General features: G+C 46.4%; 1 protein-coding gene across 1 annotated transcript in view; it reads right to left on the bottom strand.

The window, feature by feature from the left end:
• Positions 1–245: 245 nt before the first annotated feature.
• EXOSC7 (exosome component 7) overlaps positions 246–27414 on the bottom strand; it is a 29583-nt gene continuing 2414 nt past the window's right edge. Inside the window, exons 2-8 of the mRNA XM_059937609.1 lie at positions 21969–22070; positions 21570–21664; positions 14709–14871; positions 9484–9554; positions 4733–4856; positions 3513–3668; positions 246–495 (exon numbers count right to left, since the gene is read on the bottom strand). Coding sequence (XP_059793592.1) covers positions 391–495; positions 3513–3668; positions 4733–4856; positions 9484–9554; positions 14709–14871; positions 21570–21664; positions 21969–22070 — 816 coding nt within the window. The 3' untranslated portion in view covers positions 246–390. The remainder of the gene's footprint in view (positions 496–3512; positions 3669–4732; positions 4857–9483; positions 9555–14708; positions 14872–21569; positions 21665–21968; positions 22071–27414) is intronic.

Raw genomic sequence — 27414 nt, 5'->3', positions numbered from 1 at the left:
ACAGGGGAGAAATATTGACAATATACATATCATAAACATTTCCTTTGAACCACTTTTCTGCTAGGTCTTGATGTTGTTGTTCTGATCTCCTGTGGCAGGTGATAAGTCTCCCTGGGGAGGCCTGTGACCAGAGCCCTGGCATTGGAGCAGACCTCTGGACTTAGTTGTCATTCACTAGACAAGGGTCAGACTCTGAGGGGTCACTGAATGGCATCTTGGCTTATAGCTGCGGAACTCTAGCCATATCAAGCCAGACCAGAAAACAGACTTTAATTTTACATGTACAAATGTTGCCTTAAATTCATAATAGTTAAGAAAAATGTATACAGACTTCAGCTTAAAAGGAAAAGTAGAAAACAAACACGTGGCAGTTGGGGGTTGATGTGCAAATCATCCCAGGAATCCAACTTTCTGTCTCTTGGGCCCCAGGCTTTCCTCCTTGTGTAGAACGCTCTGTAGGGAGGTGTGCAGCACCTTGCCCACGCGCTTGCTGGTCTGCAGGACAGAGAAGGGATGGAAGAGGGCACAGGCCCGCTTGTGAGGCACACACACTCTGACCAAGAGAAGCTCCCCGCCAGCTAGCCATTGTAAACCTGCACGCGTTCCATCTGCCTTACAGGACTTTAATTAACAAGTCAATATAAAAACAAACCCCAAACCCCAACTACATAGTAGTTGCATTCTGGAAAAACTTCCATTTTGAAAAAGGAAAGAAAAAAAGAGAAGAAGAAGAAGGCAAACCCCAAAGCAGCAAGCAACAAAGGCTGCCTCAGTCCTTAGCTGCTGCCACTAGAAGCAGCAAAACTGTCAACCCAATCAGGTCTTGGTTACAGCCACTGTGCTGCAGTGAGAAGGCATGGGGAGGCCACAGAGAATCCAAAAATCTGTCTGATGAAGGAACAGATGGTGCTGAGGACCCATGTTAATAAGCAGTTTCTAATTCACCTGCCACCAAAGGAGACCTGCTCAGATAGGACCAAAGTCAATACCCGGATAGAGTCTTTGATGTTACTGACATGCAGAGATGCTAAAGGCGTGAAATGTTGGAATCAAGACAGATCAAGAGGTAAGACAACCCACAAGATTTCCTACACAGCAGAAAGAAGGGGGCCCCGGCAAAAAAAACCCAACTATACAACAAAAATCTTTCTTTAGGCAACTGTTTTTCTGTCCCATGAATCGTTTTAAGAATACAGTGAACCAACTGCAAGTCTCTTCATCAAGCCTTCCACGTTCCCATAGCAGTTTTAGTTTCACCTGTGCCACTGGTTCCATTCCCAACAATGTCAGGGAGAAAGGCACCCAGGCCTTGACCCCCACCCTAATCCTCCTAGTCATAGGTGGATTCTCCCTAGGGCTGTGTGCCTTCTCCCCTGACCCCTGACTATAACAAGGGATGAGACTCCAAGAATTAACTGAAAACTCGTATGAAGAGAAGATCTCAGTCTATAGGCTGGGGAGTGATCAGTTCTATGAAATGCGAAGTCAGGGTTAAGGTCCAAAGTGACTTTGGAAAGATTTTTATCATGACATTAGAAAAAAGAAAAAATGTCCAAGTTGATCAAGTAGGGGAACTGATTATTCATGTGAATGAAGGCAGGGAGAGGAGAAGAGGAGATGAGACAGACAGGGCACCAGGACTTGAGAAGTCTGAACCTGGACTTGCAGGAAAGAGACTGCAGAGGTTGGGGGTGGCAGCCGCACAACAACCTGAGTTTCTAAGCTTTACCACGAGCGGCATCTCCAGAATGCTGCCTCCCCGTGCGAGACAAAGGGTGAGACAGGGCCTCAGGGCCATGGTCCCTCTGAGCAAGGTCTGCAGACCTCATTCCTGAGCCCCAGGGGAGGATGAAGCCCAGCTCACTGGACAGCACTCTGGTTCTCCCACCCATCCACGGCCGACCTGGTTTATGAGGTTAAAATAGCTCTTGACTGGAGGCACACAGTCCAGGTTTGAATCCTAGCTCCCGCAATTACAAGCTGTGAGGCCTGTAGGCAAGTTCCTTATTCTCTACGTGCCTTAATTCCTCGTCTATAAAAATAAGGGTAACAACAGTTTCCTCACAGGGTTGTTGAGGAGTAAATGACATGATATTATTTAAAGCACTAAAAACAGGGTCTGACACGTAGTAAGCACACAATAAACGTTAACTATTTACTGTTTTTGTTGTTGTTTAGATACTGCAATTCTCATCAAACTCTCCTGGGGGGGGGATGAGGGGGGAGTTCCTTCGAAAACAAGATTTGAGAGCCACTCATCTAGAGGCCTTTGGTAGAACTTATTATAAAGCTTTTTAAGAGCTTTTGTTTAAGAAGAACCCTTGTTGCCATGCACAGTTGGAGACACCTGAACTCAGGGTGCTCAATGGGGCACAGAGTAGGAGCTGACACTTACTGCAAAGTGACGACACGTCAGACGCTCTGACACGTGCTTCCCCTCCACTCAGCCTGCCCACCCCTCACAACACCCGCAGCAGCAGGCACTACTACTGTTGTTATCCCCATTTGCAGATGAGGGAACTGTGGCCCGGAGCCCGCATTTGCAACCCGGGCAGTCTGTCTTCAGAGCTTATGCTTGGGCCCTCAACACTATACACAAGGCCAATCTTTTGCTTCCAAGTAAGATGACAAAAATAAAAACAGACATTAAGTGCTTAGAGTCTTCAGTGAGAAGTCACTATTTCTAGAAATGAAAGAAGAGTATAGATGACCTCTGGGCATGTGTTGTGAGGCAGTGGTTACCTAAAGCAAAAAACTGGGGCTGGCTAACTCTGTTCCTGGCAATTCAGTCAGTCAGTCAGTCAGTCAGTCAGTCTGTCTGTCAGTCTCAAAGTCCTCAAAGACTTCTGGAAAGTCGAGGTGGACACGAGGGAAGGAAGGTCTGGAAAGACACAGGTCAGCAGGACCTGGTCCCTGCCGCAGAGGGGCTTCCAGGCCAATGTGGGGGACAGACCTGTCGACCAATCAGTACAGAGCAGCTGGAAAGCACCCTAGTGGTGCTGCCAGGCCCGAGGAGACCTGAGGGGAGCAATCTGCCAATCGAGAGGATTTCCCACCTTTCCTATTCATCTCCACTTAAACACTTCCAGACCCACGAAGAATGGGGAGATGGCCATCCTTCAGCCCCCTGGCTCCACCTCTGCTCACTCCCTTCAAGGGACAGGAGGCAGTCAGCCAGGATTTCAATTCCCTCATCAAATCACAGAAACTTGGGATTTTGGAGTTACAAGTAACTCTTCACCTTCTCAGTCCAATATTCTCATTCAGAAATGTGGAACTGAGGATGAGAGAGGGAGATCATAAGAGACTCTTATGAGCAGGTCGCCACTTCCTGGTCCAGAGCCCTCACCTCAGCTAGCTCAGCGACATCTGGCTCATACCAGCTGCTCTCCAAGCCCCAAGCCTGGGGTGAAGGGGGTCAATGGGGAGAATTCCCACAGTGTGACCAAGGGGGCAGGAGGCAGCCAGCACTCCCAGCCAGGTCCAAGCACCTGCCTCAGAACCAGTCTCACCTCCATCATCTCGAAGATGCTCTCTGGGTCCAGGCTGCCCTTTCCCGCTTTCCTCATGCATGTCACGACTCCCTTGCTGGTCACGGACACCAGCAAGCTGGCCAAGGAGCAGGCCTCCTCCTGAAGAGTAGCATCCACCACGTGCCGATAGCCGATCTGCAAAGTCAGGCAGCAGAGCACGTGCGTGGGCAACGCACATCCCAGATCCCCACTTTTGAGAGCCTCGTGGAGGGAATATCTACACCAGCAAAGAACCTGTATCTCCCATTTAGGTCTTATTTTAGTTTCTGCTCATATGGAAAATATTTGAAGTACCGTTCGATCACTCTATCGCAGGCTACTGTGTAAGCAGTGTAACAGAAGCATGAAATGGAAATATGGGGTAGGGGGAAGGGTGGTTGGAATTATAATTCAGAGACCTTCCAAGTCAGAGGCCAACCAGGGGGTTTCTAACAGGCCCCTGGAAGTTTCACTGAGGACAAAGACGAATCAAGAGGGCCCATGCTAAGGGACATGCTCAAGAATGAGTCAAGGGCAGGTGGCTCCGGTTGTCCCAATGCTTTACCAGAGCCTGGGTGAAGCGATTCTGGTGGAATTAAACCTGACTGGTTCAGTCTGATTTTTATATAACGAATCCTGCATGGAATCAGCGACAGTCTCAGCCAAAACAGACCTCTTTGCACAGCCTTGGGCGGTGCCAGTTACACATCAGCATCAGCCAGGTGTTACGCTCCACAGGCCTCAGTGCTAATGTAAAAACCACACTTGATGTATTAGACACCCAGGCCCTGCTCCAACCCCCTTATTTCATAGATGTGGACATTAGGGCCACAGAGGGGACAGTGTCCACCTTTCAACCACCCTTTTACTACTCAAGCAGCGTAGACACCATAGAGTTGAGAGAATTAAAGGAAATATGCATTCAGGGTGTTTTGGTGAAATGCCTGGTAGGTAGAAGGAGCTTAGCAAACTCTGGCTACTGTTACTATGAACCCACTCGTGTGCTCCTGGGACCAGAGCCATTATCTTCCAGTTAAAAAGAAAAGAAAGAGCTGCTCGTGGTAGTGGTCTCTAATATAACAAAATTATTTGATTTGGGTTAAGACTACTTCTATATGGGTTGTGAAACTATAACTTCTCAATCTATTAGGTAACATTAACGGGTTGGGGTTGAAGGAGATCCACAGGGAAGACAAAAACCATGAGATATAAGCTCATACTTTGCACAGGGTGACGATACAGGGGACGTTCTCCACACTTAGCTGGATGCAGTCATAGGGGTCGTCGGACAGTTCAATGTCCTTCAAGCCCTCTTCATCTTCCAGAACACGAACTCTTGGTATCCTAGAAGCAGAAGCACAATTAAAATTCCCACTAACTGAAAGGAAGGATGATAACTTCTTTTTCTTGAGTTGGAATCCCTGTGCCTCACGAGATGAAGTCATGCTATGCCTAAACTCCCTGTCAGCCCTGCCAAAAGTGTACAGGTGACACAGTGCAGTGAGGAAAGGAGGTCTTTTAAAAAAGGATGCTAGGCAGGGACTTCCCTGGCGGTCCAGTGGCTAAGACTCCGCGCTTCCACTTCAGGGGACCCGGCTTTGATCCCCGGTCAGGGGACTAAGATCCCGCATGCCACGTGGCCGGAAAAAAAAAAAAAAAAATGATGCTGGGGAGAGGGAAGGGGAGAGGGGCTAGAAAGAGGTAGGGGATTAAGAGGCATGAACTACTATGAATGAAATAAATAAGGTACAAGGATATATTGTAGCGCACAGGGAATATAGCCAATATTTTATAATAACTTTAAATGGAGTATAACATAAAAAAATACTGAATCATTGGGCTTCCCTGGTGGCGCAGTGGTTGAGAGTCTGCCTGCCAATGCAGGGGACGCGGGTTCGAGCCCTGGTCTGGGAAGATCCCACATGCCGCGGAGCAGCTGGGCCCGTGAGCCACAACTACTGAGCCTGCGCGTCTGGAGCCTGTGCTCCGCAACAGGAGAGGCCGCGAGAGTGAGAGGCCCGCGCACCGCGATGAAGAGTGGCCCCCGCTTGCCGCAACTAGAGAAAGCCCTCGCACAGAAACGAAGACCCAACACAGCCATAAATAAATAAGTAAAATTAAAAAAAAAAATACTGAATCACTATGTTGTACACCTGAAACTAATATAATACTGTAAATGAATGACACCTCAATAAAAAATAAATTAAAAAAATAAAATGTAAAATGATGCTTAGTCAACCAGATATCCAAAAATGAATCCGGATCCCTACCTCTCACCATACACATACCAAATGGACTGCAGATGTAAAGGTGAAAGATAAAACAATAAAGCTTTTATAAGAAAAACTAAGAACATTTTCATGACCTTGGAGTAGACAAAGATTTATTGAATAGGACAGAAAGTACTCACTGTAAAGGGGAGAAAAAAATAACAGATTCAGTTATATTATAATTGAATACACACACACACACAGAGGCACATCTTGGAGATACTGCAGGTTTGGTTCCAGACTACTGCAATAAAGTGAGTCACATGAATTTTTTGCCTATAAAGTTATGTTTACACTATAGTGCAGTCTACTAAGTATTCAATAGCATTTTATCTAACAAAAAACCAAAAAAAAAAAAAGACAATGCACATACCTTAATTTAAAAAGACTCTATTACTAAAAAATGATAACCATCATCTGAACCTTCTGCAAGTCATAGTCTTTTTGCAATGGTAAGTAACATCAAAGATTACTGATCACATATCACCATAACAAATATATGAATAATGAAAAAGTCCGAAATATTGCGAGAATTATCAAAATATGATACAGAGACATGAAGTGAGAAAATGCTGTTGGGAAAATGGCACTGATAGACTTGCTCAACGCAGCGTTGTCACAAACCTTCAATTCGTAAAAAACGCAGTATCTGCTAAGCACAATAAAGTGAAGTGCAGTAAAACAAAATATGCCTCTGTGTGTATAATATAATATATATTAAGATTATGAACTTCTGTTTGTCAAAAGGCATTATTTGGGGAATTCCCTGGTGCTCCAATGGCTAAGACTTCATGCTCCCAGTGCAAGGGGCCGGGATCAAGTCCTGGTCAGGGAACTAGATCCCACATGCCACAATTAAGAGTTCACATGCTGCAACTAAAAATCCCGCATGCTGCAACGAAGATCCCGCGTGCTGCAACTAAGACCCGACACAGCCTAAATAAATAAATAAATAAATAATTAAAAGGCATTATTTGGAAACTAAAAGATAATCCAGAGTGGAGAAAATATTTCTCTGTGTGTGTGTGTGTGTATATATAAACTAACATATTACATAAAGAATTCCTACCAAACATAAAAGAAAGTCACACGACCCAACAGAAAAATGGGCAAAAGACTTCAACAGGAACTTCATGAAAGAGGCTATTCACATAGCCAATAAACATACAGAAAGGTGCTCAACTTAAATATTCATCAGGGAAGTGCAAAGTAAAACTAAAATGTGATACCAAGGTATACCCACCAGAACGGCTAATATTAAAAAGACAAAAAGAAATCCAAGGGCTGGCAAAGATGTAGAGCAACTCAGACTCTATACACTGCTAATGGGAGTATCATTTGGTAAAAGCACTTTGGAAAACTGTTTTGCATTATCTACTAACACTATTTGCAATAGCTCAAAACTGGAAATGACTCAGATCCATCAACAGAAGAACTGCTAAATAAACTGTGGCATATTCACACAGTGGAACACCCTACAGCAAAAAGCAAACTATGACTACAGGCCACAATACAGATGTCTCAAAACATAATGCTCAGTGAATGAGGCAGACATAGAGAAAACACTGCGTGATTCCATTTATATCAAGCACAAACCAATCTACTGTTTTAGGACTGTGGTTATCCTCTGTGGGTATAGCGACTTGCATGGGGGTACAGGGTGGGAGGGCTTCTGGGGGGCTGGCAGTGTTCTGTTTCTTGAGCTGAGTGCTGAAAATATATTTAAGCCATAAAGTCAGTTCATTCCAGTGTGGGGTGGAGCCAGGAAGGAAGAGGTGGTCCAGCCAGCTACTGTTATAGAAACAGTGTTGGTGCTTTTCCCTGTGCCTCTAACAAAAGCCCCTTATGATTCAGCCTGCTGGCCATCCCTACACAAGCCAACGTCCAGAGCAAAGGAGTTTCAGCCAGAGAATGTCCACAAGGACTAAGGAGTCCTGCTAGGGTCTGCCCTGGATGAAGTCTCCATGTCAGGGGTCCCCAGGGTGTAAGTACTAAGTAATATCCTATTTGAACAAATCAGGTAACCAGTTTGAATTTTGGTATAGTAAAAAATAAGCGTACACACACACAGACACACCCCTTCCCAACCCTCTGGCCACAATATGGTTCAGCAGAAGGGCTAGAGGATACTGTCGAGAGAATGGCCTCTACCCTTCTAAAAGGCCCTGGCTGTACAAAAGGTCTCTCCATACACTAGAAGGACCCAGTGCCTTGCCGAGTCCCCATCCCTTGCTGCCTGCAGGGCTGTTCTTGCTCTGGGAATGAGACTTGCAGCTATGGCCATGACAGGTGTCCTCCCCGTCCTGAGCAGCTGGGTTTACCATCCTGATGTACAGTTTGCCCAACACCTCCCCCACAGCCAAACAGCCTCATCTGGTCCTACTCTCCCTTTTTGCCCTGGTGCCCATGGAAACCAGCTGGCAGACAGGAAGTAATTTCTGAGGCTTGAGGTACAACAGATGGCGACTTCCTTTCTTCTCCAACGGAGCCCAAGCCCAGGCTGCTGCTGATGGCATCTGGTACTCGAGCCCTCACAGTGGCCACAAGTGCCAGGCCCACCCTTGACTAGTGTCAGCCAGGAGTCTAGTGGCACAGCTAGGGTCAAGGGACTCTATAGCTTTCATTCTCAGCAAATATTCCATCCTGCAATTTCTGACCTACATTTATTTAACTTTGTTTTTGTTTGTTTTGTTTTAAATTGTGCAAGTAGTCTAAATTCACCACAGAAAAACTCTAAAATACAGATAAATTTTAAATCACCCATGATATGAGCACTGGAAAATAACCACAATGACCATCTGGGGATATATATATTTACAGACATACTAAATATGCTGCTGTGTAGATTTCAATCCCCTATGTTGGGACATTCAGGTTGTTTCCAACTTCTCATCACTACAAAGAAGCTGGGATAAACATCTTCGAATAATATCTTTGCTCACTTATCCAATTAATTCCTTAGGCTATATCCCTAGAAGTTTTAATCCTCAGTTTCAAGTACCCTAGGACCCTCCATTACCATAATGTAAGCTCTCTCATGGAATGGACAGCCTCCTCCACACACTTAGTTTCAAATGCTGCAGACTTTCCTCAAAGAACCTTGCGCATAGAGAAGGAAAAGGCCGTATCATCAAACAGTCAGAGGGAATGTCAACTCCAAGAAAGCTTAGTGCCATGTCCTCTGCTACACAGCCTGTCTGGGAAGCTGAACCACACTGGCATCATCATTTCCTGCTCTTAACTTAAACCAAACAGCAGGCTGCTACCCTGCTTTGAGAACATGCACGTGTCCAATCAAGGAGTATGTGTCAGGCACTGTTTATGGTGCTGGGGAGACAGCAGAGTACAAAACAGGCAAAACCCCTGTCTCCGTGGAGCTTTATCTAGTGACAGTATTTGGACAACTGACTGTGTCTCTGGTTTCTACTCTTTTTGCTGCTCTGTAGTTTTCTAATGTTTTTCTATATGGTACATGTTTACTTATGAAAATAATAATCCAAAAAAATAAATACAGAAATATATTTAGTTATAACTTATAAAATCTGTTTTCTGAAGCTTAAAATTAAATACCACCATTGTCAATGCTGAAACCCCTTGTTATCTTCTCCTACGAGCTTCAGTAGCAGTGCCCTCAGTGGCCCATCACAGGTGTCTGCTCAGGTTCTCCACGGGCCCAGGGGGCTGTTTCCAGGAAGGCGTACCTTGTATTGAAGAGCGCAGCCTTTACAGCAATGGAGATGGCATCAAACAAATTTCCACCACATTCCAGCAGCTAAGGGAGACAGGGAGTGAGGGGGAGAAGAAGGTAGCATCATTTCTTACTTTAATTATTATCCCAAGTAAAGGACACTGGTTCCTGAGAAGTGCCAACCAAATGTTTATAAAGACAAGAACGCGTGGCTGCTCTCCTGGCTCACTGACACACACTGGGTCTTCACCCTAACCGCAGGCGCTGCCTTGTTGCCCTGGCTGTGGTACCAGCACTCAGAGGCCTCAGCCTGTGGTGCAGCTCCTCAGCCAGTCAGGCCTGCACTGAAGGAGGAACTCATCACCTGCGTTTTGCCCCAGGTAACTCTCAGTTGCACTTGGCAAGTGTTACTCTCATCTTTGCTAACATATGCCTGGCCTCTAAACAAGTAAAAAATGGTGGCCACTGATGCTGCAGCTGCCACCAGGGCCATGTTGATTAGTGCAGTTACTACTGCACGTAATTACCAATGTACATCTGATGCTCAAACACCTAACACTCCCTGTTCTACATTAAGCATAGTAACAACTAAGGTCTTTCACACGTTTTTGCCCATGAGCAAAAGTGTTGACTGTACTCGTGTGCTCATTCAACAGGGAGGGTTACAGCACATTATTAAGAAGAAGGCAACACATCCTTCTTCCTTATTTTAAAGAAACCTTGGCCTGAGTTATGGAATAAAGCCAACAGGAAGAGAGGAGAGGAAGTCACATGTAGAAAGAAAAGTTGTGTACTTCCATGTGCGTTTGTTTAGAGTCTATCTCCTCTTCATCTGAACTGTCAACTCGTGAGGCTGGACCCTGTTGGTTTTGTTCATTCCTTTATCTTCAGAGCCCAGGAGGAAGGGCTGCTAGGAAGGAGGAACCTGGTGATTATTTATGGAAGACAGGCAGGCCCTAAACCCAGGCCTTCCAAACTCTAGTAAGAATCAACAATCATACCTGGCACGTCTCATGCACTTCATTCATAGGCAGTGCAAACTCTAATTCCCATCTTTAAGCTTTCTGGGCAAACCTCCAGTGCAGACACCATCTTTCCTACAGCCTGGTATAATTACTGCTTATTAGAATATGATCCCCCAGCCTGTATTACCAACTGGCTTTGTAACTGCAGCTTGTTTGTCTAGCAACTGGACTAGCTCTCCTGTACCCTGGTTCAAGTACAGACTACAGCATGGCCCCCACCTCTTGCTAGACTCTTGCGCCAGACAGTCTGGTTTGATTCCTATCTTTGCTGGGTAACTGAATAACCCGGGGTGGGACCTAACATCTCTGGGCCTCATGGAGGGTGAAAGCCACACTATCTCCCAGAAGTGTTGAACAACTTAGTATCTGTAAAGCCCTCAGAAGTGTGCCTGGCACATAGTAGGCGTCAGCTAAGTGTTTTAAGATAAATACCAATTTGCTCTTTCATCTTCCCATTGTTGTCCTCACAGACTGTCTGAGTGCATCTGCATGTTCTCCATCTTCACTGTTGACAGCCCAGGTTCCTAACCCTGGCTATGTGGGGTCAGGGAGCTTATTAACAATGCAGGGTGAGGCCCTGGAAACTGCATTTTACTCCAGGTCCTAGGTGGTCCTGATGACTGGCCAGGGGTGAAGACCACCGTTTTACACTCTGCTGTCCACAGTATCTGCTTTATGCAAGGAAAGTGCTAGATAAATGCTGACGTCTGCTCTAGCAGCTGTGAAGCCTCCAAGCTGGAGAGGACTTGGAGAGCACCTCAGCCAACCCTTCCCTGACAGGTGGGCTCAGGGGCCTGACGGCCAGTCAGAGCTCTTTCTACTGTCCAGCACCACGTCCCGTTAAGGCCGGACACAAACATTGGTTTTCAACATTCTGGCTTATCACCAAAAGATGAAATCGAGAGGGCGGAATGCTGAACCCTAAGTATCTGCTCAGGGGCCCCCGAAGGGCAGGCACCCAACTCCAGGCCTCAGCTTGCCTGCCTGGCTCCTCACAGGGTACCGCACGACAAGGAACCCAGGCCGGGCAGCGTGCGTCTGACACTCTTCTCAGCCACTTGCTGGCCAGGTGTCCTCCGAGCTTCGGTTTCCCCCTCAGTGAAGCAAAGCCATGCTTCTCTATAGGGTGGCCATGAGGACTAAATGAGATCACATCCCTACATCCCTGGCACATAAGAGGTGCTCAGAGACCCTACCTTCCTCTCTTGCTGCCAAGCAGGCCCAGGCTAGCTAGAATCTTTCTGCTAAACACAGTGGCACAGCCAAGAAGCAGGGGGAGAGTCGGGGGGATGTGGAGACCCAAAGCAGCCTGACTGGGCTGTCTGAAGAGGCCTACTCGAGCTGGGAGGAAACGGGGAGGTGCCAGACAACTAGTGTTACAGAGAGACTGGACTGTGGTCCCAGAGAGGTCATAGGTGTCCACCTTCACTGAGGAGAAAACCCCTCCTGTAACAGAGGTGCGGCAGGAGCAGAGCTGGGGAAGGGGAAGGAAGACACACTTGGTCACAGATGCACCTCCCGTCAGATGCACAAATACTACAATGGCTCTTTTAGGGGAACAGGACAACTTATTCTGTTAGCCTCTTCTTTTCATAAGGTACACCTCCAAACCATACTGCTAGGAGGTACAGTGTGCCAAGTAGAAAACCTGCCTCCCCACAGAAATCCTGCTCCTCCTGGGTTTCCCCCCACTGTCCTCTCAGACACCCATGTTGAGCACCTCCTGGCACCACACACAGCCACTGCCGGTGCTGCAATGGCTCCTCCACTCCACCTTCCCTCCCATGCGCAGTGCCACAGACCACATGCGGGTCTCATCACCACTCCTGGGGCCCCTCGCAAGACAAGCCTTGTGACCCACCTCCCCACCAAAGGTCGCCTGTACACCATCAGTGCAATGAAGTCCAAAGCTATCCCACTTGGGGTAAAAAGTATGCCATTAAAGAACTGTGAAGAGCAAAGATGAATGAAGTTTCCATGATGGTAAATTTCTACTCATAAAATAATGCAATTGGGGAAAAAACCAATACTGGAAACAGGTGGATCATCTGACTATAATAGGTTTCAAGTAATTGTGCCTACAATAAAAGTATGAAAGCATGGAAGGCTGCCCAGTGAATATTTGTTTGAAAGATGGGCTCTGCCTGAGGACTACGCAGACCAGTTGGTAAAAATAAGTCACAGGAGATTCATCTTTTGCAATCCCAGTGACAGGACTGGATTTCCACCATCTTGCTTCAAACATGGACTCAATGTATCCAATGTATTTTTAGATGTAGGACAAAAACTTACTCCCCAAACAAAAGCCTATCTCCTACCTCACATGCATGAAGTACGTTCCCACCAAGGCTGAAAGCAATTATGTGAATGATAAAAAGTGATCTACCTCATTAATAATATAATTTTTAAAATGCTTTTCTGATTCATTAAAAACTTTTCTGAAGATGACAACATTTCAAAAGCTCACATCTTCTTCCAAAATAAGTGAAACCTTTAAAAAAATATTAGAGAAGAAATCCAAATGCAAAAAGTCTTAAAAACAAAGGCCTGGGACTTCCCTGGCAGTCCAGTGGTTAAGACTCTGCCTTCCACTGCAGGGGGCGTGGGTTCAATCCCTGGCCAGGGAACTAAGGTCCCACCTGCTGCAGGGTGTGGCCAAAAATTAAAAAAAAAAAAAGAAGGAAAGAAAAGAAAGAATGGCCTGCAGGTGACCAAGACACAATGCACCCGAGACACTCCTGCTCACCATATATCCCTGCTCATGGAAGAAGCATGCTGGTTCTAAGCTGAGATAACGTCCCTATGATGTTCACCAGTTTTTCAAGAGCCTGCACTGAGAGAACAGGCTTCTTGCCTGAATCAGGCCCCCTCACTGGGCCAGCCTCCTACCAAACCACAAGTGTGCAGGGCTGCACCTCCCTGGGCAGCTATGAAGCCTGCCTCTTATCGGTAATGACTGTAGGCTGCCAGTTCCCGCCTCCTCAAAACCAGGACGTGTAAAACTACCTGCTTGGTAGGAATCAAACTACAAATACATCCTGCTTACCAGAGATGAGAAAAAGCAAATGGACTTGTAATTTCATTATTTTTACCCATTAGCATCAGCATTCAGAACAGCCCTAACCTGCTAGACAATGGTAAGCACTGCTCTCTTTTGGTTAGCTGTGCCCATCTATTATCAAATTAATTTAAAAGTATCCAGAAAGCCCCGCCCTGTTTCATGCAGGGCCGACAATTAGAGACAGCTGGGCTGTTCCTTGCATGAAGTTCACTATCAGTCCACAAGATGGGCTTTATCTTCAGATTCATTAAAGAACCTGTTTGGTCACTGGCTTAGCCCTGTGCCCTCAATATGAAGTGGAAGATGTAGCCACTAATCTCAAGGTTCATAAAATTAAATGAAAAGGAATAAAATAGACCCAACAAGAGCCTGTACATGAACAAGAGACTGGCAAAATTAATCACAGCTGTAAGAAAAGTTACTGCCAAGTGCCAAAAACTGGGCAGATGAGTATTTGGGAGGGAAGCACCAGGAAGGAAATGGAGGGCTAGACTAGAAAGACTCCTGCAGGTGCAGTCTCTGGAAGAGGGAGGAGGCAGGGCCTCAGGGGCCTCACTGGGGAAACGAGGGACTCAGAGTAGCTGGGCTACAGGGTGTTTTCGAGGGAGGATGGCTTGGTGAGGTCACGAGCCAGCTCTGGCACTAAAAAGACCTGGCTTTGAGGCCCAGTACCGCTACTCACAAGCTGAGACCTCCTGGGCTAGTTACTTGACCTCTCTGTGTCTTAGTTCCCTCACTTATAAATGGGGAAAACAAGTGCCCACTCACAAAACATTTGTAAGGGTTACATGAAAATGCATGTAAAGAGCTCATCATCTTTCCATTATCCTTCTTGTCTAAACTCTGCCCATCAACTCCGGTTGGCACCATCTAGAGAGCATCTCTTGTTTTCTTCTTCCCTGACAGCCTCTGTGGATAATTTTAGGTGCTACCATGATATGACTGTAACTTTACTGTAGGATGGCATTATACGTGCACTACTATGTTGTATTTAATTTAAAAATTATTACAGGAGACCAATCTTTTCCCAACTAACCTCACCCCGGAAATTGAAAGCATCCAACTGAAGACGGAAAAAGCAGTGGGAGGAAAGTAGGCCAATTGGTTTCCAACAAAGGTAGAGTATGGCCAGTACAGCAATGTGATACTTACTAGCACATCCACGTAGAGAATCCAGCAGTGCTCCCGAGGATTAATGCACAGGGACTTCAGGTCGACGCTGCTCTTGTTAAATATCCGGTAGAGGGTGTTAGCAATCTCTGTGCCAAGGTCATCACCTCCCCGACCTTCAAATTCAGGGGCAGCGTTGGCTGAACTATACAGAAGGGCAACAGAAAAGGCGTGAGTCTTGTCGAATGCAACGAGCAAAAGGGCAGGCTTTGTTCCAGTTTCCCTGGGGGATGCTGGAAGAACCAGCCCTATGAGGAAAGTCACTGAAATGAGGAAAGGATACATCTGACACTTTTCCAGCCTCCAGACACACACAATGAGCCAGGCCAGGACTGTGTCCTGGATGTGTCAGTGTGTGTGCTGGGAGTTCCCACTGACTTCTACAGAAGCCATATTTATCCAAAGAGAAACAAGAACGCTGGTAAGATGAACCTCAGCCAGTAATAATGAACACTCGTATCTTGAGGGTATAATAAAGACTCTTCTCTGGCAGGCCCAGAGAGGCCTAGAGAATCAGTCTGGCCTACAGAGGGGTTACATTATATACACCATCCCTAGATGATGATATGATACTCTCAAAACAAAAACCACAATGTAGGTACAATAACTTTCCTGGAATGATTTAGAAGATATATATATAACAGTATGCCAGAGTTATGTCATTAACTTTAGATTATCATGGTACTGAAAAGCAGGAAAATAAGACTGTTGGCTGATTTAAATATTAGGTTCTCTCTTTTATATTTTTCTAGAGAAAACTTTTTCCTTTTTAGCCTCTTCAATTTTATACCAAATCACCTCAGCAAAGAATGAACAAGCATCGACATTTGCCACCCTAAGCACTACTCAAAGTGTTTAACAGGAAATTTTTGAGGGTTCTGGCTTAATGAAAACAAATCCTTAATACACTTGTGAGACATATAAACATTCCAGTAATCATTTTATTGTAATAAATAAGGCCTAGAAAGACAAGAAATCAGTTATTTCAGTATGGTCTCTACAAAATCACATACTGAAGCTTTCTGGTCCCCATCCATCTGTCCATCCACTCATCCACCTGGAAGGTCCCAGGCCCTAAGCTAGGCACTGGAGACCTAGAGACTGAGCAAGGCAGATGCAGACCCTAAGTCAGCAATTCCAACTGCTGGGGGGAGTCACATGATAGTGGGCAAACAGGAGGAGTGCGGGGTCAATAGGGATGTCAACCAGTGTTGAGGGTTATAGGAGGCCTTGAACCTGAAGATGAGTAGAAGCTGGTCAGACCATAGATACGCAAGGGGATTCCAGGCAAAGCAAAACCTATGTGAAGGCTCAAGGCTGTACCCACCCCGTTTGTGTAATGCTGAAAGAAACCTCACCTAATATATTTAAGTGTCCCTTTTGTCTGGTCCATTCTAATATAGATGTAAGATGAATCCTAAAACAATGAGAGTGTATCGTTGTATAATAACTTTGCTACTCTCATAGTCTTCCCTTACTACTACGAGCCAGCAGAACCCCAATTTAAAACCTGTATGAGAAACTTCATTACTGTCATAGCAACCTCACTGTTCCCTCACTGCCTCTGCCAGACTCGGGCACTGAGCCATGAAAAGAAGCTCATTTATGGTAAAATAATCAAGTCACTAGAGACCAAGTTCATTATTTTGCACGGCTAGCAAAAGACAACATGTTTCTAATTTAAACGCTAAGCCATTAATATTAAGTCCCATCTTTTAAGTGTTTAAAAACACATCTAGGGCTTCCCTGGTGGCGCAGTGGTTGAGAATCTGCCTGCCAGTGCAGGGGACACGGGTTCGAGCCCTGGTCTGGGAAGATCCCACATGCCGCGGAGCAACTAGGCCCATGAGCCACAACTGCTGAGCCTGCGCATCTGGAGCCTGTGCTCCGCAACAAGAGAGGCCGCGACAGTGAGAGGCCCGCGCACCACAATGAGGAGTGGCCCCCGCTTGCCGCAGCTGGAGAAAGCCCTCGCACAGAAACGAAGACCCAACACAGCCAAAAATAAATTAATTAATTAAAAAAAAAAAACCACCACCAATGCAGCCAAAAATAAATAAATAAATTTATAAAAAAAAACAATGCATCTAAATAGACCACTGTGTAAACAAATCCAGGCAGAGATGCTTATGCTTAAAATGTTGACCTTTCCCTGATTACAGTGGGCCACATCCTTCTGGGAGGGACTAATTACTGGGGATTGACGCACTAAACGCTTTTACAGCCCGAAGGGATGGTTTAAGAACTTCCCAGGCCCATAATCTACCTACAAAACCACCCCCCATTGGTTGTTTTTGACACTGGGCTGGTTTAAAGTGGAAAATTTTCCCATTTTAAAAGGTTTCTCTTTTTTTTCCTTTTTAAAATACAGGTTAACTCTTTCAGCATAGCTGGTGGCCAGAGAAAGGAAGGTTTAGATGCTCATGAGACTACGGAAAGCTCCTGCTCTGGACTCTCCCTGAATGTGTAATTCAGCATGCTTGGCTTGTAGCCTAACATTAGTCAGGTTAGCGCTCCTTGGGTCTGTCTTATGCCTCAAGGTAATGAATGGGTGCTCTGGTCTTGGGACTTATTACTAGGCCACAAATGTTGGAGTCAACGAATGCAGACCAAGGGAGTCCTAAATAAAAAGCTTCTCTATTAAGTGCCAAGTAAAAAAAGAGAGCGAGAGAATGCAGGCTGGTAATCCTAGCCTCCTGTTCACAGGCATCACAATATATTCTTTCAGTAGAGGAATATATACTTGGGTTTGTTTTTTTTGTTTGTTTGTTTGTTTTTGGCATAAAACAAGTGGTTTCTATAATTACAATTACCAAAACCAATTCAGATCCTTCATAAAGTATGACCCAGCCCCTCTTCCAGGGCTGTTGGGAAATCGCTTATTGCGCTGGATAAACATAAAAATCCTGGGAACGCTGCCCCTCCCAGTTCTCCAACCTCCTGACTTATCACCTCCACTGTGCTCCTCCTGCTTGGCACATCTCTGGTTTAACTGGATTAGGCTGAGATCAAGGCCATGTCTACCTGGAACAGGACTTCAGATACTAGGCCCATTGTTGTTTCCCTTGCTGTCAATCTAGCCTGCAAATCTGTGAAGCCTTACAGCCAGGCCAGGCCAGGCCCACGGCAGAAAAAGTGATTTAGTAGGTACCTGGGCCAGGGATGACTCCGGGCCTTATCCCTCTAGTCATCTAGCCCCCGGGTAGGTCCCAATTCCTCAGGGAGCACACGTGCTCACTTCTGAGCCTGCAAAAGCTTCCCTATAAACGGGTATGGGAACAGTGGCACATTCTGAGTGTTTCATTGTAAGCCCTTGTTTGAAGTTCCTGGGAGAATTATATCGTTCGCTCTGGAGACTTTCAGAGCACAGCGAACCTCAAATAACTTCTGCAGGTTGCCTCTCTGCTTTGCCCCCACCCCCAGCCCTTCAGCCGAGAATGGTGCCCCCTTCAAGCAGCATGAAGTAGGTAAGGAACAGAGATCAAGTGGCTCCACCCACCAATTCAGGGCTTGAAGCTTCCAGTTCAATATTAGTGAAAAAAAACAAGTGGTCACATTTAAAAGTAGTTGAGATCCCAGAGAAGTGACAAGTGCCGGGCACGCTGAAATGTCTATGAACGAAACGTGTTCTCCTCACCTCCTCCAGTTACAACCCGCAGCCTCTCTGAGAGACCAAACACAGCTCCTAAACCCATGAACATGGTGGCCAGAGAGCCAAGAAGTGACTTGATGGTCTGCCACCTGGTGGTAACCAGAGTGAAACACCAGCTCACTAAATTCTTACCTTCTGGGCTTTAGATGGAAACCATCTTTTCCCAAAGTTTCAAGCTTCTTATTTAAAATGGCCTATTCTCAGGCTACAACTAACAAAGCAAAGACATAGAGACAGGAGTTAGAAGGTCCGAGTGTGCTCCCAGTTTAGTCAAAGTGCTGCCAGGCATCTCTGGAGCAGATCTCAGGAACCCCAAGGTTTTCCTCCTCCACTGGTATGGGGATCAGGGTCTGTGTCATGGGTACCCTTTCCTAAGGGCATCATTTCTAAGACCCAGGGAAAATCACTGGGGTGGGAGAAGGTGTCTACCCCAGGCTCCATATATTATTCCAAGTAGACAAATAGAAGTAGAAGGAATTAGCAGAAAAGCAATTCGTTTTCTGTGACCTCTCTGGTAATTACCACTGGTAATTTAAATAATTAAAACATGAAAGTTGCTAGTAAGTAGTTAAGTCAAGCTGGGCTCAGTCAGGCAGGAGCCCCCCACCCCCAATTACTTTCCTCCCACTGGGTAACAACTCTGTTTCAGCCTGTGGATGGGTGCATGCCTTGAGCTCTCCAGCAGAGGCCCCACGCCTGGGGCCCGGATGGGGTTGGGGGCAGCACCCTCATGGCTGGGCATAGCCACAGGTGCCCAGAAGCCATTCCTATTCATTGGATTGAAATAAAGGGGTTTATTTGTTTACACAATTATGAGTTGCTCCTTGAATATGCAAATGAGGTTCTGATAAAGGTGGCAGCCAGTGGTGCTTGGTAACCTCGCTCTTCTTTGCAGGAAAATGGGGTTTTATGAATTCTCATGGTGATTCTACCCGCTGGGCTGATCACACTGAGCCACTTAAAGACACCGAAGGGTGCCACCTGGAGAAACAGACTCAGGAGAACTCCCTGGGAAATGGAGTTTCTGGGCCTGGTGAGGTTCTCTTGAGACTTACAAACGGGGAAAAGAGACCGGCAGGCAGCCACTCTCAGCCAGGAGACAGAGGTTTACTTCTAGAAGCCAGATCTTGGGAAGAGGCAGCTCAAAGGCTCCTCTCACCCTGGAGCCACCCTCTTACAGCTGGGACAAGAAAGGGACAAGAGCAGCAGGCTAACTGGAGTCATGTTCAGACACAGAGCCACAATGAAACGTGTCTCCTATACCAACCATCTGAGTGCAACACCCTCTCTTTGGTGTGGCTGGGCTGACTGCCTTTGGTCTGCCTAAGATGAATGAGGCAGAAGGATAATGAAGAGGAAGAAAAGGAAAGCAAATTACAGCCCCTAACACGTGGCGTCTGCTCCTCAGTGACTGCTTACTGCACCAAATCAGGCAGATCAAGGCAGGAGAGGCATTTATTTCTTCCTCCACGAGCAAAGGAAAGGATAAGTTGGAGGCCTTAACAAGTTCACCATCATGCACAGCAACTTAAAGGATGGGCCGATTCCACTGGACAACTCAGACTGCTGAGAGCAGCTGGGCAGAACCAAGAGGAGACTGCTCTGGGGGGGCCAGGGCCAGGGCAGGGATGGGCTGGAAGGAAAACTGGCCAGTAAGATGAATGCAGGCACATTCTGAAAACTCTAAGCAGGATATCCCTCTAAAGCTGGCTCCTGCAGGCTACATGAAGTAGAAAGAGCAAAGACTCAGCACTGGATAGACCTGAGCTGGCATTACTAGCTGTGTGACCCCAGGAAAGTCACTTACCCTCTCTGAACCCCTTTTGTCATCTCTCTCACAGGAGTGTTGTGAGGATCAACTTCTGTGTCTGGAAGTGAAGACTGGAAGACTGTAACTCGCTGTGCAAATGTGGGTTAGCATCTTTGCAGAAAAGGGCTGACATTGCAGGTGCAAGGCTGCTACCTTTAGAAGGGTCTGCTTGCAAGGTTGGTCCTCCGCTGGCATCTGGGCACTTGGCTCTCAGAGTGGACTCAGTCAACAGTAAACTGGGTCTCCTGTGCCTAGACTGTGCAAATAACGTGGTTTATGCTAAACACCTGCTTTCCTTCTGGGAGTCTGGAACTTTGGTATGTGTAAAGCAGAGGGTGCCTATGTGACCAGCCCCAATCAAAATCTTGGGTGCTGAGTCTCTAATGGGTTTTCTTAGGCAGAATCATCACACACGTGTTGCTGCATTTCTGTGATAATCATAGCTCTGAGTACAACTCCATGCTCTATGCTAAGTCCTGTGAGTCCTTTCAGGAAATGTTTGAATGGGGGGAGTGGTCTTGCCACCCCTCCCAGTAAAGTACCAATATTACATACCTGCACCTAGCGTGAGCCGATAGAGCCTTACCCACCTCAAGAAGGTCTGCTGTCACCACCTAGCTAGAAGAGGAGTTCCAGATAGAAGATGAGACTGGGCTGGCAACCCGATAAAAAGCCCCAACCCCTAGAAGGGGAGGTAACACGAGGGAGAGAAAGAACACTTTTGAAAGCCCACTGAACCAGTCACTGTGCTGGATGCTCGCTCTATTTTCATTACTTTGCTTCCTCATCATCACAACAGTATTATCATCTCAATTTTTTAGATAAAGAAATTTAGGCACAGAGGGACTGAGTAACTAACCTGAGGTCACACAGCTAGCCAGGGAAGGAAGCCAGCAACAAGGCTGGCTGGCTGGCTGCGGAGACTGCTGAGTCTCTGCTTTTCCCAGTACCCACACTTCCTGCCCAGCTGCCACCCCCTCGGCCTGTCAGGCTGCTTGGCTGGCCCTAGTCCCTGCTCTGCCAAGCAAGTCGTGAAAAGTCTTCTGCAAAACTAGAGCAGGAAGAGAAACAGGACATCATTTAATTTGACTCTCACAACTACCATGTGCTGGGCTGCCTGGCAGACACCCTCCTTGTTCAGACAGGGAGAATGAAGCGCAGCGAGGGCCAGCTGATTAGGACAAGGGCAGGACCTGAGCCAAGGCCTCCTTTCACATTTCCCCGTGCCTGGCACACAGGAGAACTCAGTAAATACCTGCCGGCTGGTGAATGATGATTAAATACAAAATAAGAGTGGGCTCAACAAGAAACCAGAGGTTCATTCTCTGAATCTTCTATCTTCTAAATCATTTTTCTTTAAAAACATCTGCAGAGCACTGACCAGTCAACAAAGAACTCCAGGTAACCTTCATTTGGCTTCTCCAGCTTCGGCGTCCCCATTTCTGCTTTCACTCCCACCAAAATGTCTGTGTGACCCTGCAGACACATGCAAGAAGGGTCCTCACTCGGGGCAGGCAGCCAGGCACCCAACCACACCCTCCTCTCCCAGACATACACCTCCAGGGCACTCGCTTAGCATCAGTGCTGGGACTTGGAAAGTGGCCCTTTGAGAAGGTGAGGGGTCCTTCAGATGTATATAGACCCCCTCCCAGAGTCTGGCTTGGGTCTTAGATTTCCCCTGGAACAATATGCACTCCAAAAGCCCAGAGGGGCCTGCAACTGGTTCCCCAGAGCCTACCCATTCCTCCACCTGGGTACAGACTGTGGCCACAGTACTCACCAGTTTGACTCTGGCAGACCCACTGGTGTTGGACACCACGTCAGTTTCCACTTCAACACATCGGTAGTCTTCACAGCCACGGCCATCCATGCGGAGGTCTTCCTGAGTGCAACAATCAAAATCCTAAGGTTATAATCCTAAACCTCTAACAGACTCTTCAACTGACTCACTCCCTTCCCCCCACAGAGAAATATGTGGTACAACAACTCCTTTTCTCTTAGTGATTCATTCAAAAATTCTGTCCTCATAGGTAATAACATTACTATTTTACAAATGAGGAAATGGAGACTCAGAGAAGTTAAGCGACTCACGTCCAAGGTCCCACAGCTAGGGACAGCAAAGCTCAGCTTCCATCCCAGGTCTGTCGGAGCGCAAAGTCCAAACTACGTACCACTATACAGAACAGGCACACACAAACAAGATCTGAACAGACAAAATAAAAGCTGTCTCTTTCCAAATCTGCAATTCTGAAGTCACAAGAAGTACGGATGTCAGAGCTACAGGTACAACTGTCTTGGCTGTAGCCCTCCGACCCCCCAAACCCAATCAGATCTAGTCTGTAAACAGCTAAAAACAACTAACTGGTATCTTCTAAAAGATCTTCTAAAACAGGCATTCTCTAGAACAGGATCAACAAAGTTAGGCCTGCGGGCCGCCTGTTTTCATAAGCTGTTCTACTGGAACGCAGCCGTGCCCGCTCGCTCAGGTATTCTGTGGCTGCTCTCATACCACAGCAGCAGAGCTGAGGGGTTGAGATAGAGACCACATGACCTGCAGCCCCCAGATCATTACTATTTAGTCCTTCACAGGAAAAGTTTGCCAACCCCTGCTACAGAGGATGGGTTTCAGGGTGGTCTACGTACTGCCTGGCCTTATCCCCAGTTATTTACTTCCTCAATTATTTACTTCTATCGGTATAACTCATAGATAACTATTTTATGCTGTGGTTGTAATCCAGTACTTCCATTATTTATCTTGTTGCTCAGAGTGTCCCAGATTTGGCCACTGGGAGCTCCTTTGGGTTGGTTCTTGCATTCTCTCAACATGTCTCCAATCTCTTCTGAGTACTTCTTTACTTCTGACAACACAAGGTGTTCCAGCCACTTGTATTTTACTTGCCCCAGCCCTGGGATCAGCCCTTTTTCCAAGGAGCCCTGGTTCCTTTCATTGCAGAATAGTACTTAAAAACCAGGATCTGGGTGCTAAGTAGGTTCACTGCTACTGGGGTATCATTGCTTCTAGATCGTCTCAGTAGAATAGTGCTAGAAAATATACGTATGTGTACTAACCCACACACATACACACACCTATATTTATTTCTGTATCTATCCACGTATCTGTTAAAAAGTCATGTGTTCATACTGAGAGTTGGTTCTAACCTACCTCCTTGTCTTATTTGTAACTTCTTTCTCAGACAGGGAGAAACCTGGCTCTCATTATCTACAATGTATTTATGTATTTGTTAAATCTCTGTATATATATAAAGTCGTTTCAGAATTACTACGCCATACCCCTGTGAAAAACAAATTTACTAATAGAGTATTTGTGTAGAGTTCTTTTTGTCTTTAGCCTTACAGCACCCACTCAAAATACTGTTTCCAGTTGTCTTTCCGCATCCTTCCTGTGCCTCTGTTACTCATCTGTACCCCTGTCAGTTCATTTGTAACTGCTGGGGTTCCATTTTGGGTCCCCCACATCCTGGCTACTTTTAATTACTATCACCAGGGCTCTAAGAGTCAAAGCTATCAGAAAAGGTGTGATCAGAGAAATGTCACTCACCCCTCATCCCTATTTTCATCCCCCCCGCCTTCCTACCCCCTTCCCACCAGCTCCAGGCAGGTAAACAATCTCTTTAGTTCCCAGTCCATCGTTCATGTACTTCCTTTGCACAAATGAACAGATAAGAGTATTTTTAATATCCCTTATTTTCTTATATAAAATATGGCATACTACAGATACTCTTTTACACGTAGCTTCTTTTTTTAAACAATTAACAATACATATGCAGGAAATCACTCCACATCAGCTCATAGAGATTGTCCTCATTCTCTGTAAACATTTTTTGAAAGCTCTTTCTTTCAGCAAAAAAATCATTAGCCTCATCAGATTCTCAAAGGGATTAATGCTCCTCAAAATGTTAAAAACAAAAACCAAACAAACGAACCACCACTGTTCTGAAGTATGTATCTGTCAGAAATTTATCTTTAAACTGCTTGGCTCACTGCATATCTGATTGACTTTTTTATTTTGAGAAATTAAAATACAGAAAAGGAAAACACTGAATACTCTCACCACACAGTACCAACTACTACCATCTGTCGTGTTTGTTTCAACTCTTTCACTCTTTAAACTCCAGTTAAAGGAGAGAAAATAAACATCCTAAATCAGGTTGAAGTCCTTTTGCAGCCAGTCGACTCCCAGCCATCCCCTCCCTGGAGGCAATCCCTATCTGAAGCCTGGGGAGACATGTTCTCGAAAAGCAACAGAATTTCAAGTCTAGGAGAATGAGTCTCCTGAACTCTACAGAGTGAGTTCTCTTCCCTGGAGGATCCCAAAACTATATAACTGTGTCTCTTCACAAGCCCACCCACGCCTACCCACATGAAAGCATCCTAGGTCAATCTCGGCTTGCCCTGTCCCCCAGGTGTGCCCTGCTAGGAAGTGAACACCTGGCCCAGAAATAGCATTTACGATGAGTCCTTGGTGGATTGTAGGCATGGCACAAGTGTGAGCAATCACTAGGAGCATCAGTCATGGCCTCCAGGCCTGGTCCTGCCATTAACTAGCTGCTTGACCTAGGACTAACCCTAACCCTAACCCTTCCCCTCTAGACTAATTTCCTCATTTGTAGATGTAGAGATTGAATTAGACGGCCTCAAAGGTGCTTCTCTAATTCTGTGGATCTATAAATTAAAAGAGCCACAACTATTTGCAAGAACTAATAGTAGCTATCATTGAATGTGCATTTACTGTCTACCAGATAATGTGCTAGGAACACTATATAGTTAACATGTTGAATCCTCGCAATAACCCTATAATGTAAGAGAGCAAATTTTCATTCCATTTTACAAATGGGGATCAGGTTGAAAGATGCTAAATGGCTGGCCCAACGTCACAGCCAGTAAATAGCACTTGAATTCCAAGCCAGAGCTCTTAACCCCAATTCCACACAGTCTCCTGCATTCTAAAGAGTCTCTTCACTGTGCAAAGGAGGCAGCACAGGCCTCCCTCAAAGGACGAACTGGCTGGCTATACCAGTTTGTCCTAATGATGGTGATGACGACTGTGAAAGCAGGGAGGCCGCAAGGCTACAGGGCTTCCCACTCTTGCTTTAAATTACCACTCACTCTAGTCACAACCCTTTGGAGTGACAACCCACTGTTCCAAAATGCAGCTGGAGGGGTGTCAGAAAACGGGGCCTCACCAGAGCTTGCCTTTCCAGCCTTTAAATCAGTCTCTGCCCCCCTGGGGAAGGCTCAGTCAGGAAGGCTCGGGTGACAAGTAAGAGATAAACAAAAAAGCTACAAATTTCCCTTTCCAGGGATGCATAAAGTATAATCTTTTTCATAGAAAAAAGCACACAACAGGAGAAAAACAAAGTTCCTGAATCACTGCACACAGGACTTTTTAAAAATCCACTTTTCCTCATAAAAGGCTTAGGAAATCGCCAAACCTGCTTGGCCTGGCTCAGAGCCTGACGCCCTACCACAATTTTTATTCATCTGTAGTACCCAGGAGCTAAGGAATCAATCCATGTGAACACTTAAACATGGGCTGCCCTGAAGTGAAAGCTCCATTTAAAAAATCAATAGAGACGTCCACAGGTGACGGACCACACCAGGGAGTGGAACCCTGTTCTCAGCAGAGGGGACTGAGCACCTTTCTAGGTAAAGGCCTTCTGGATGCTAGGATGGCTCCTCGTGACTTTCAAGTTGTTACCTGTGTGATCACAAAAACCCTGCTGGTTGGGAGTGGCACAGAGTCACCGCCAACCTATATCTAAAACTCCACTGTTCCACGCCAGCTTTTTGACCTTGAGCAAGTTAGTTCCTCAACAGCTCTGAGTCTGTCTCTTTGTCTGGAAAGCGGGAATAACCCCGACCCTACAGAGTTATAGGAGAATCCTCAGCACAGTGCAGCACACAGGAGTCCCTGCAAGAACTGGAGACATGTTGAGAGAATGCAAGAACCAACCCAAGGGCTCAGCAGTTCCTTCTTCTGCTTCTGGCAGCACATATTAACTCACTGAATCCTCAAAAACAACCCGGAGGGAGGTTACAAACGAGGACATTGAGGCGCCAAGTTTAACCTCCTGTTTGTGACAGAGTGGCAGGACAGATGACCCAACCCAGAGTTGCTGTTCCTCACACCCAGGTAACCCAGTCCTACTTCCTAATGGGAATTGTCAGTTGGCTCTCCTAATCCAACACACTTGGGAGGATTTAGACTCAAAGTAGTCCTCTGAGGCGATGTTAACCACCTCCCACCCCCACTACCTTGCTTTGACTTGTCCAAGAGCACAGAGCTTGCTGGAGGAGAACTGAGACCAGACGGCCTCCCCTACTAGAAAGCCACCCTACTTTGGGAAGGGCCAGCTTTGCAGGCCCAGGCCCCAGACACAGCAGGCAAAACGAGATGTTGTCCTCGTTCCACTTTCCAAGCCTGTTGGGTGGGCCTGCATTCCTTTAGGATGGGATCCCACTCACCTTGCAAAGGGCCCGACTCAAAGGCATACAATCCAGAGAGTGGCCAGCTCTTTGGGGCGTGAAACTGATTCTCTCCTTGCAATCTGATCTCTGATCTGGGAAATACTTGGGAGGGAAAGGGAGTTAAAGAGGAGCTGACAGGTCATGGTGTGGAGGGAGGCTGGAGAGGCCTCACAGAAGTAAAGGTGGGGGGATGGCACATACCAAGGTGGAGGGCAGCTGGACAGCAAGTGGCTGCGGAGAAGTGAGACACTTCAGCAGAAAGAAGTAGGGCTGTCACCAGAGACATAAAGACAGGCAGAGTCACACAGTCTACGTGATCCATGCTGAAGCCCTGAAAAGGCAGTGCCCCAGAGCTGCCTAGGGACTTTCTAGGCCTGGCCACAAATCCCCCTTGTCTTGAGACAATTTAACAATCTCTAGTCCTCCAGATCAAAAGAGCTTAAATCTCAACAGCCACAGGCTGAACCCCACATGGGGTCACTATGAAGGTCGCGGATATAGTATGGATGGTTCTGGACAAAGCCACACTTCTGATGGAAAAATCTTGACAGGGAGCCAACTTCTCTTCAGGGTTGACCACATGCCAGGTGGTCCATATTCTCTTTTCTCATCATTCCTCACAATCCCTTTCTGCTCCCAGATGGATAAGTTCTCATTTTACACAGGGGTAGCTAGCTCAGCTACTCAGGTAAGAATCACTCTTACTGTGAATGGTGGAGCCGGGAAAGGATCCCTGC

This window comes from Balaenoptera ricei, chromosome 11 (assembly GCF_028023285.1).
Source record: "Balaenoptera ricei isolate mBalRic1 chromosome 11, mBalRic1.hap2, whole genome shotgun sequence".
Taxonomy (NCBI): Eukaryota; Metazoa; Chordata; class Mammalia; order Artiodactyla; family Balaenopteridae; genus Balaenoptera; species Balaenoptera ricei.
The sequence above is the reverse complement of the archived record's forward strand: the minus strand, read 5'-3'. Positions and strand labels throughout refer to the sequence as shown.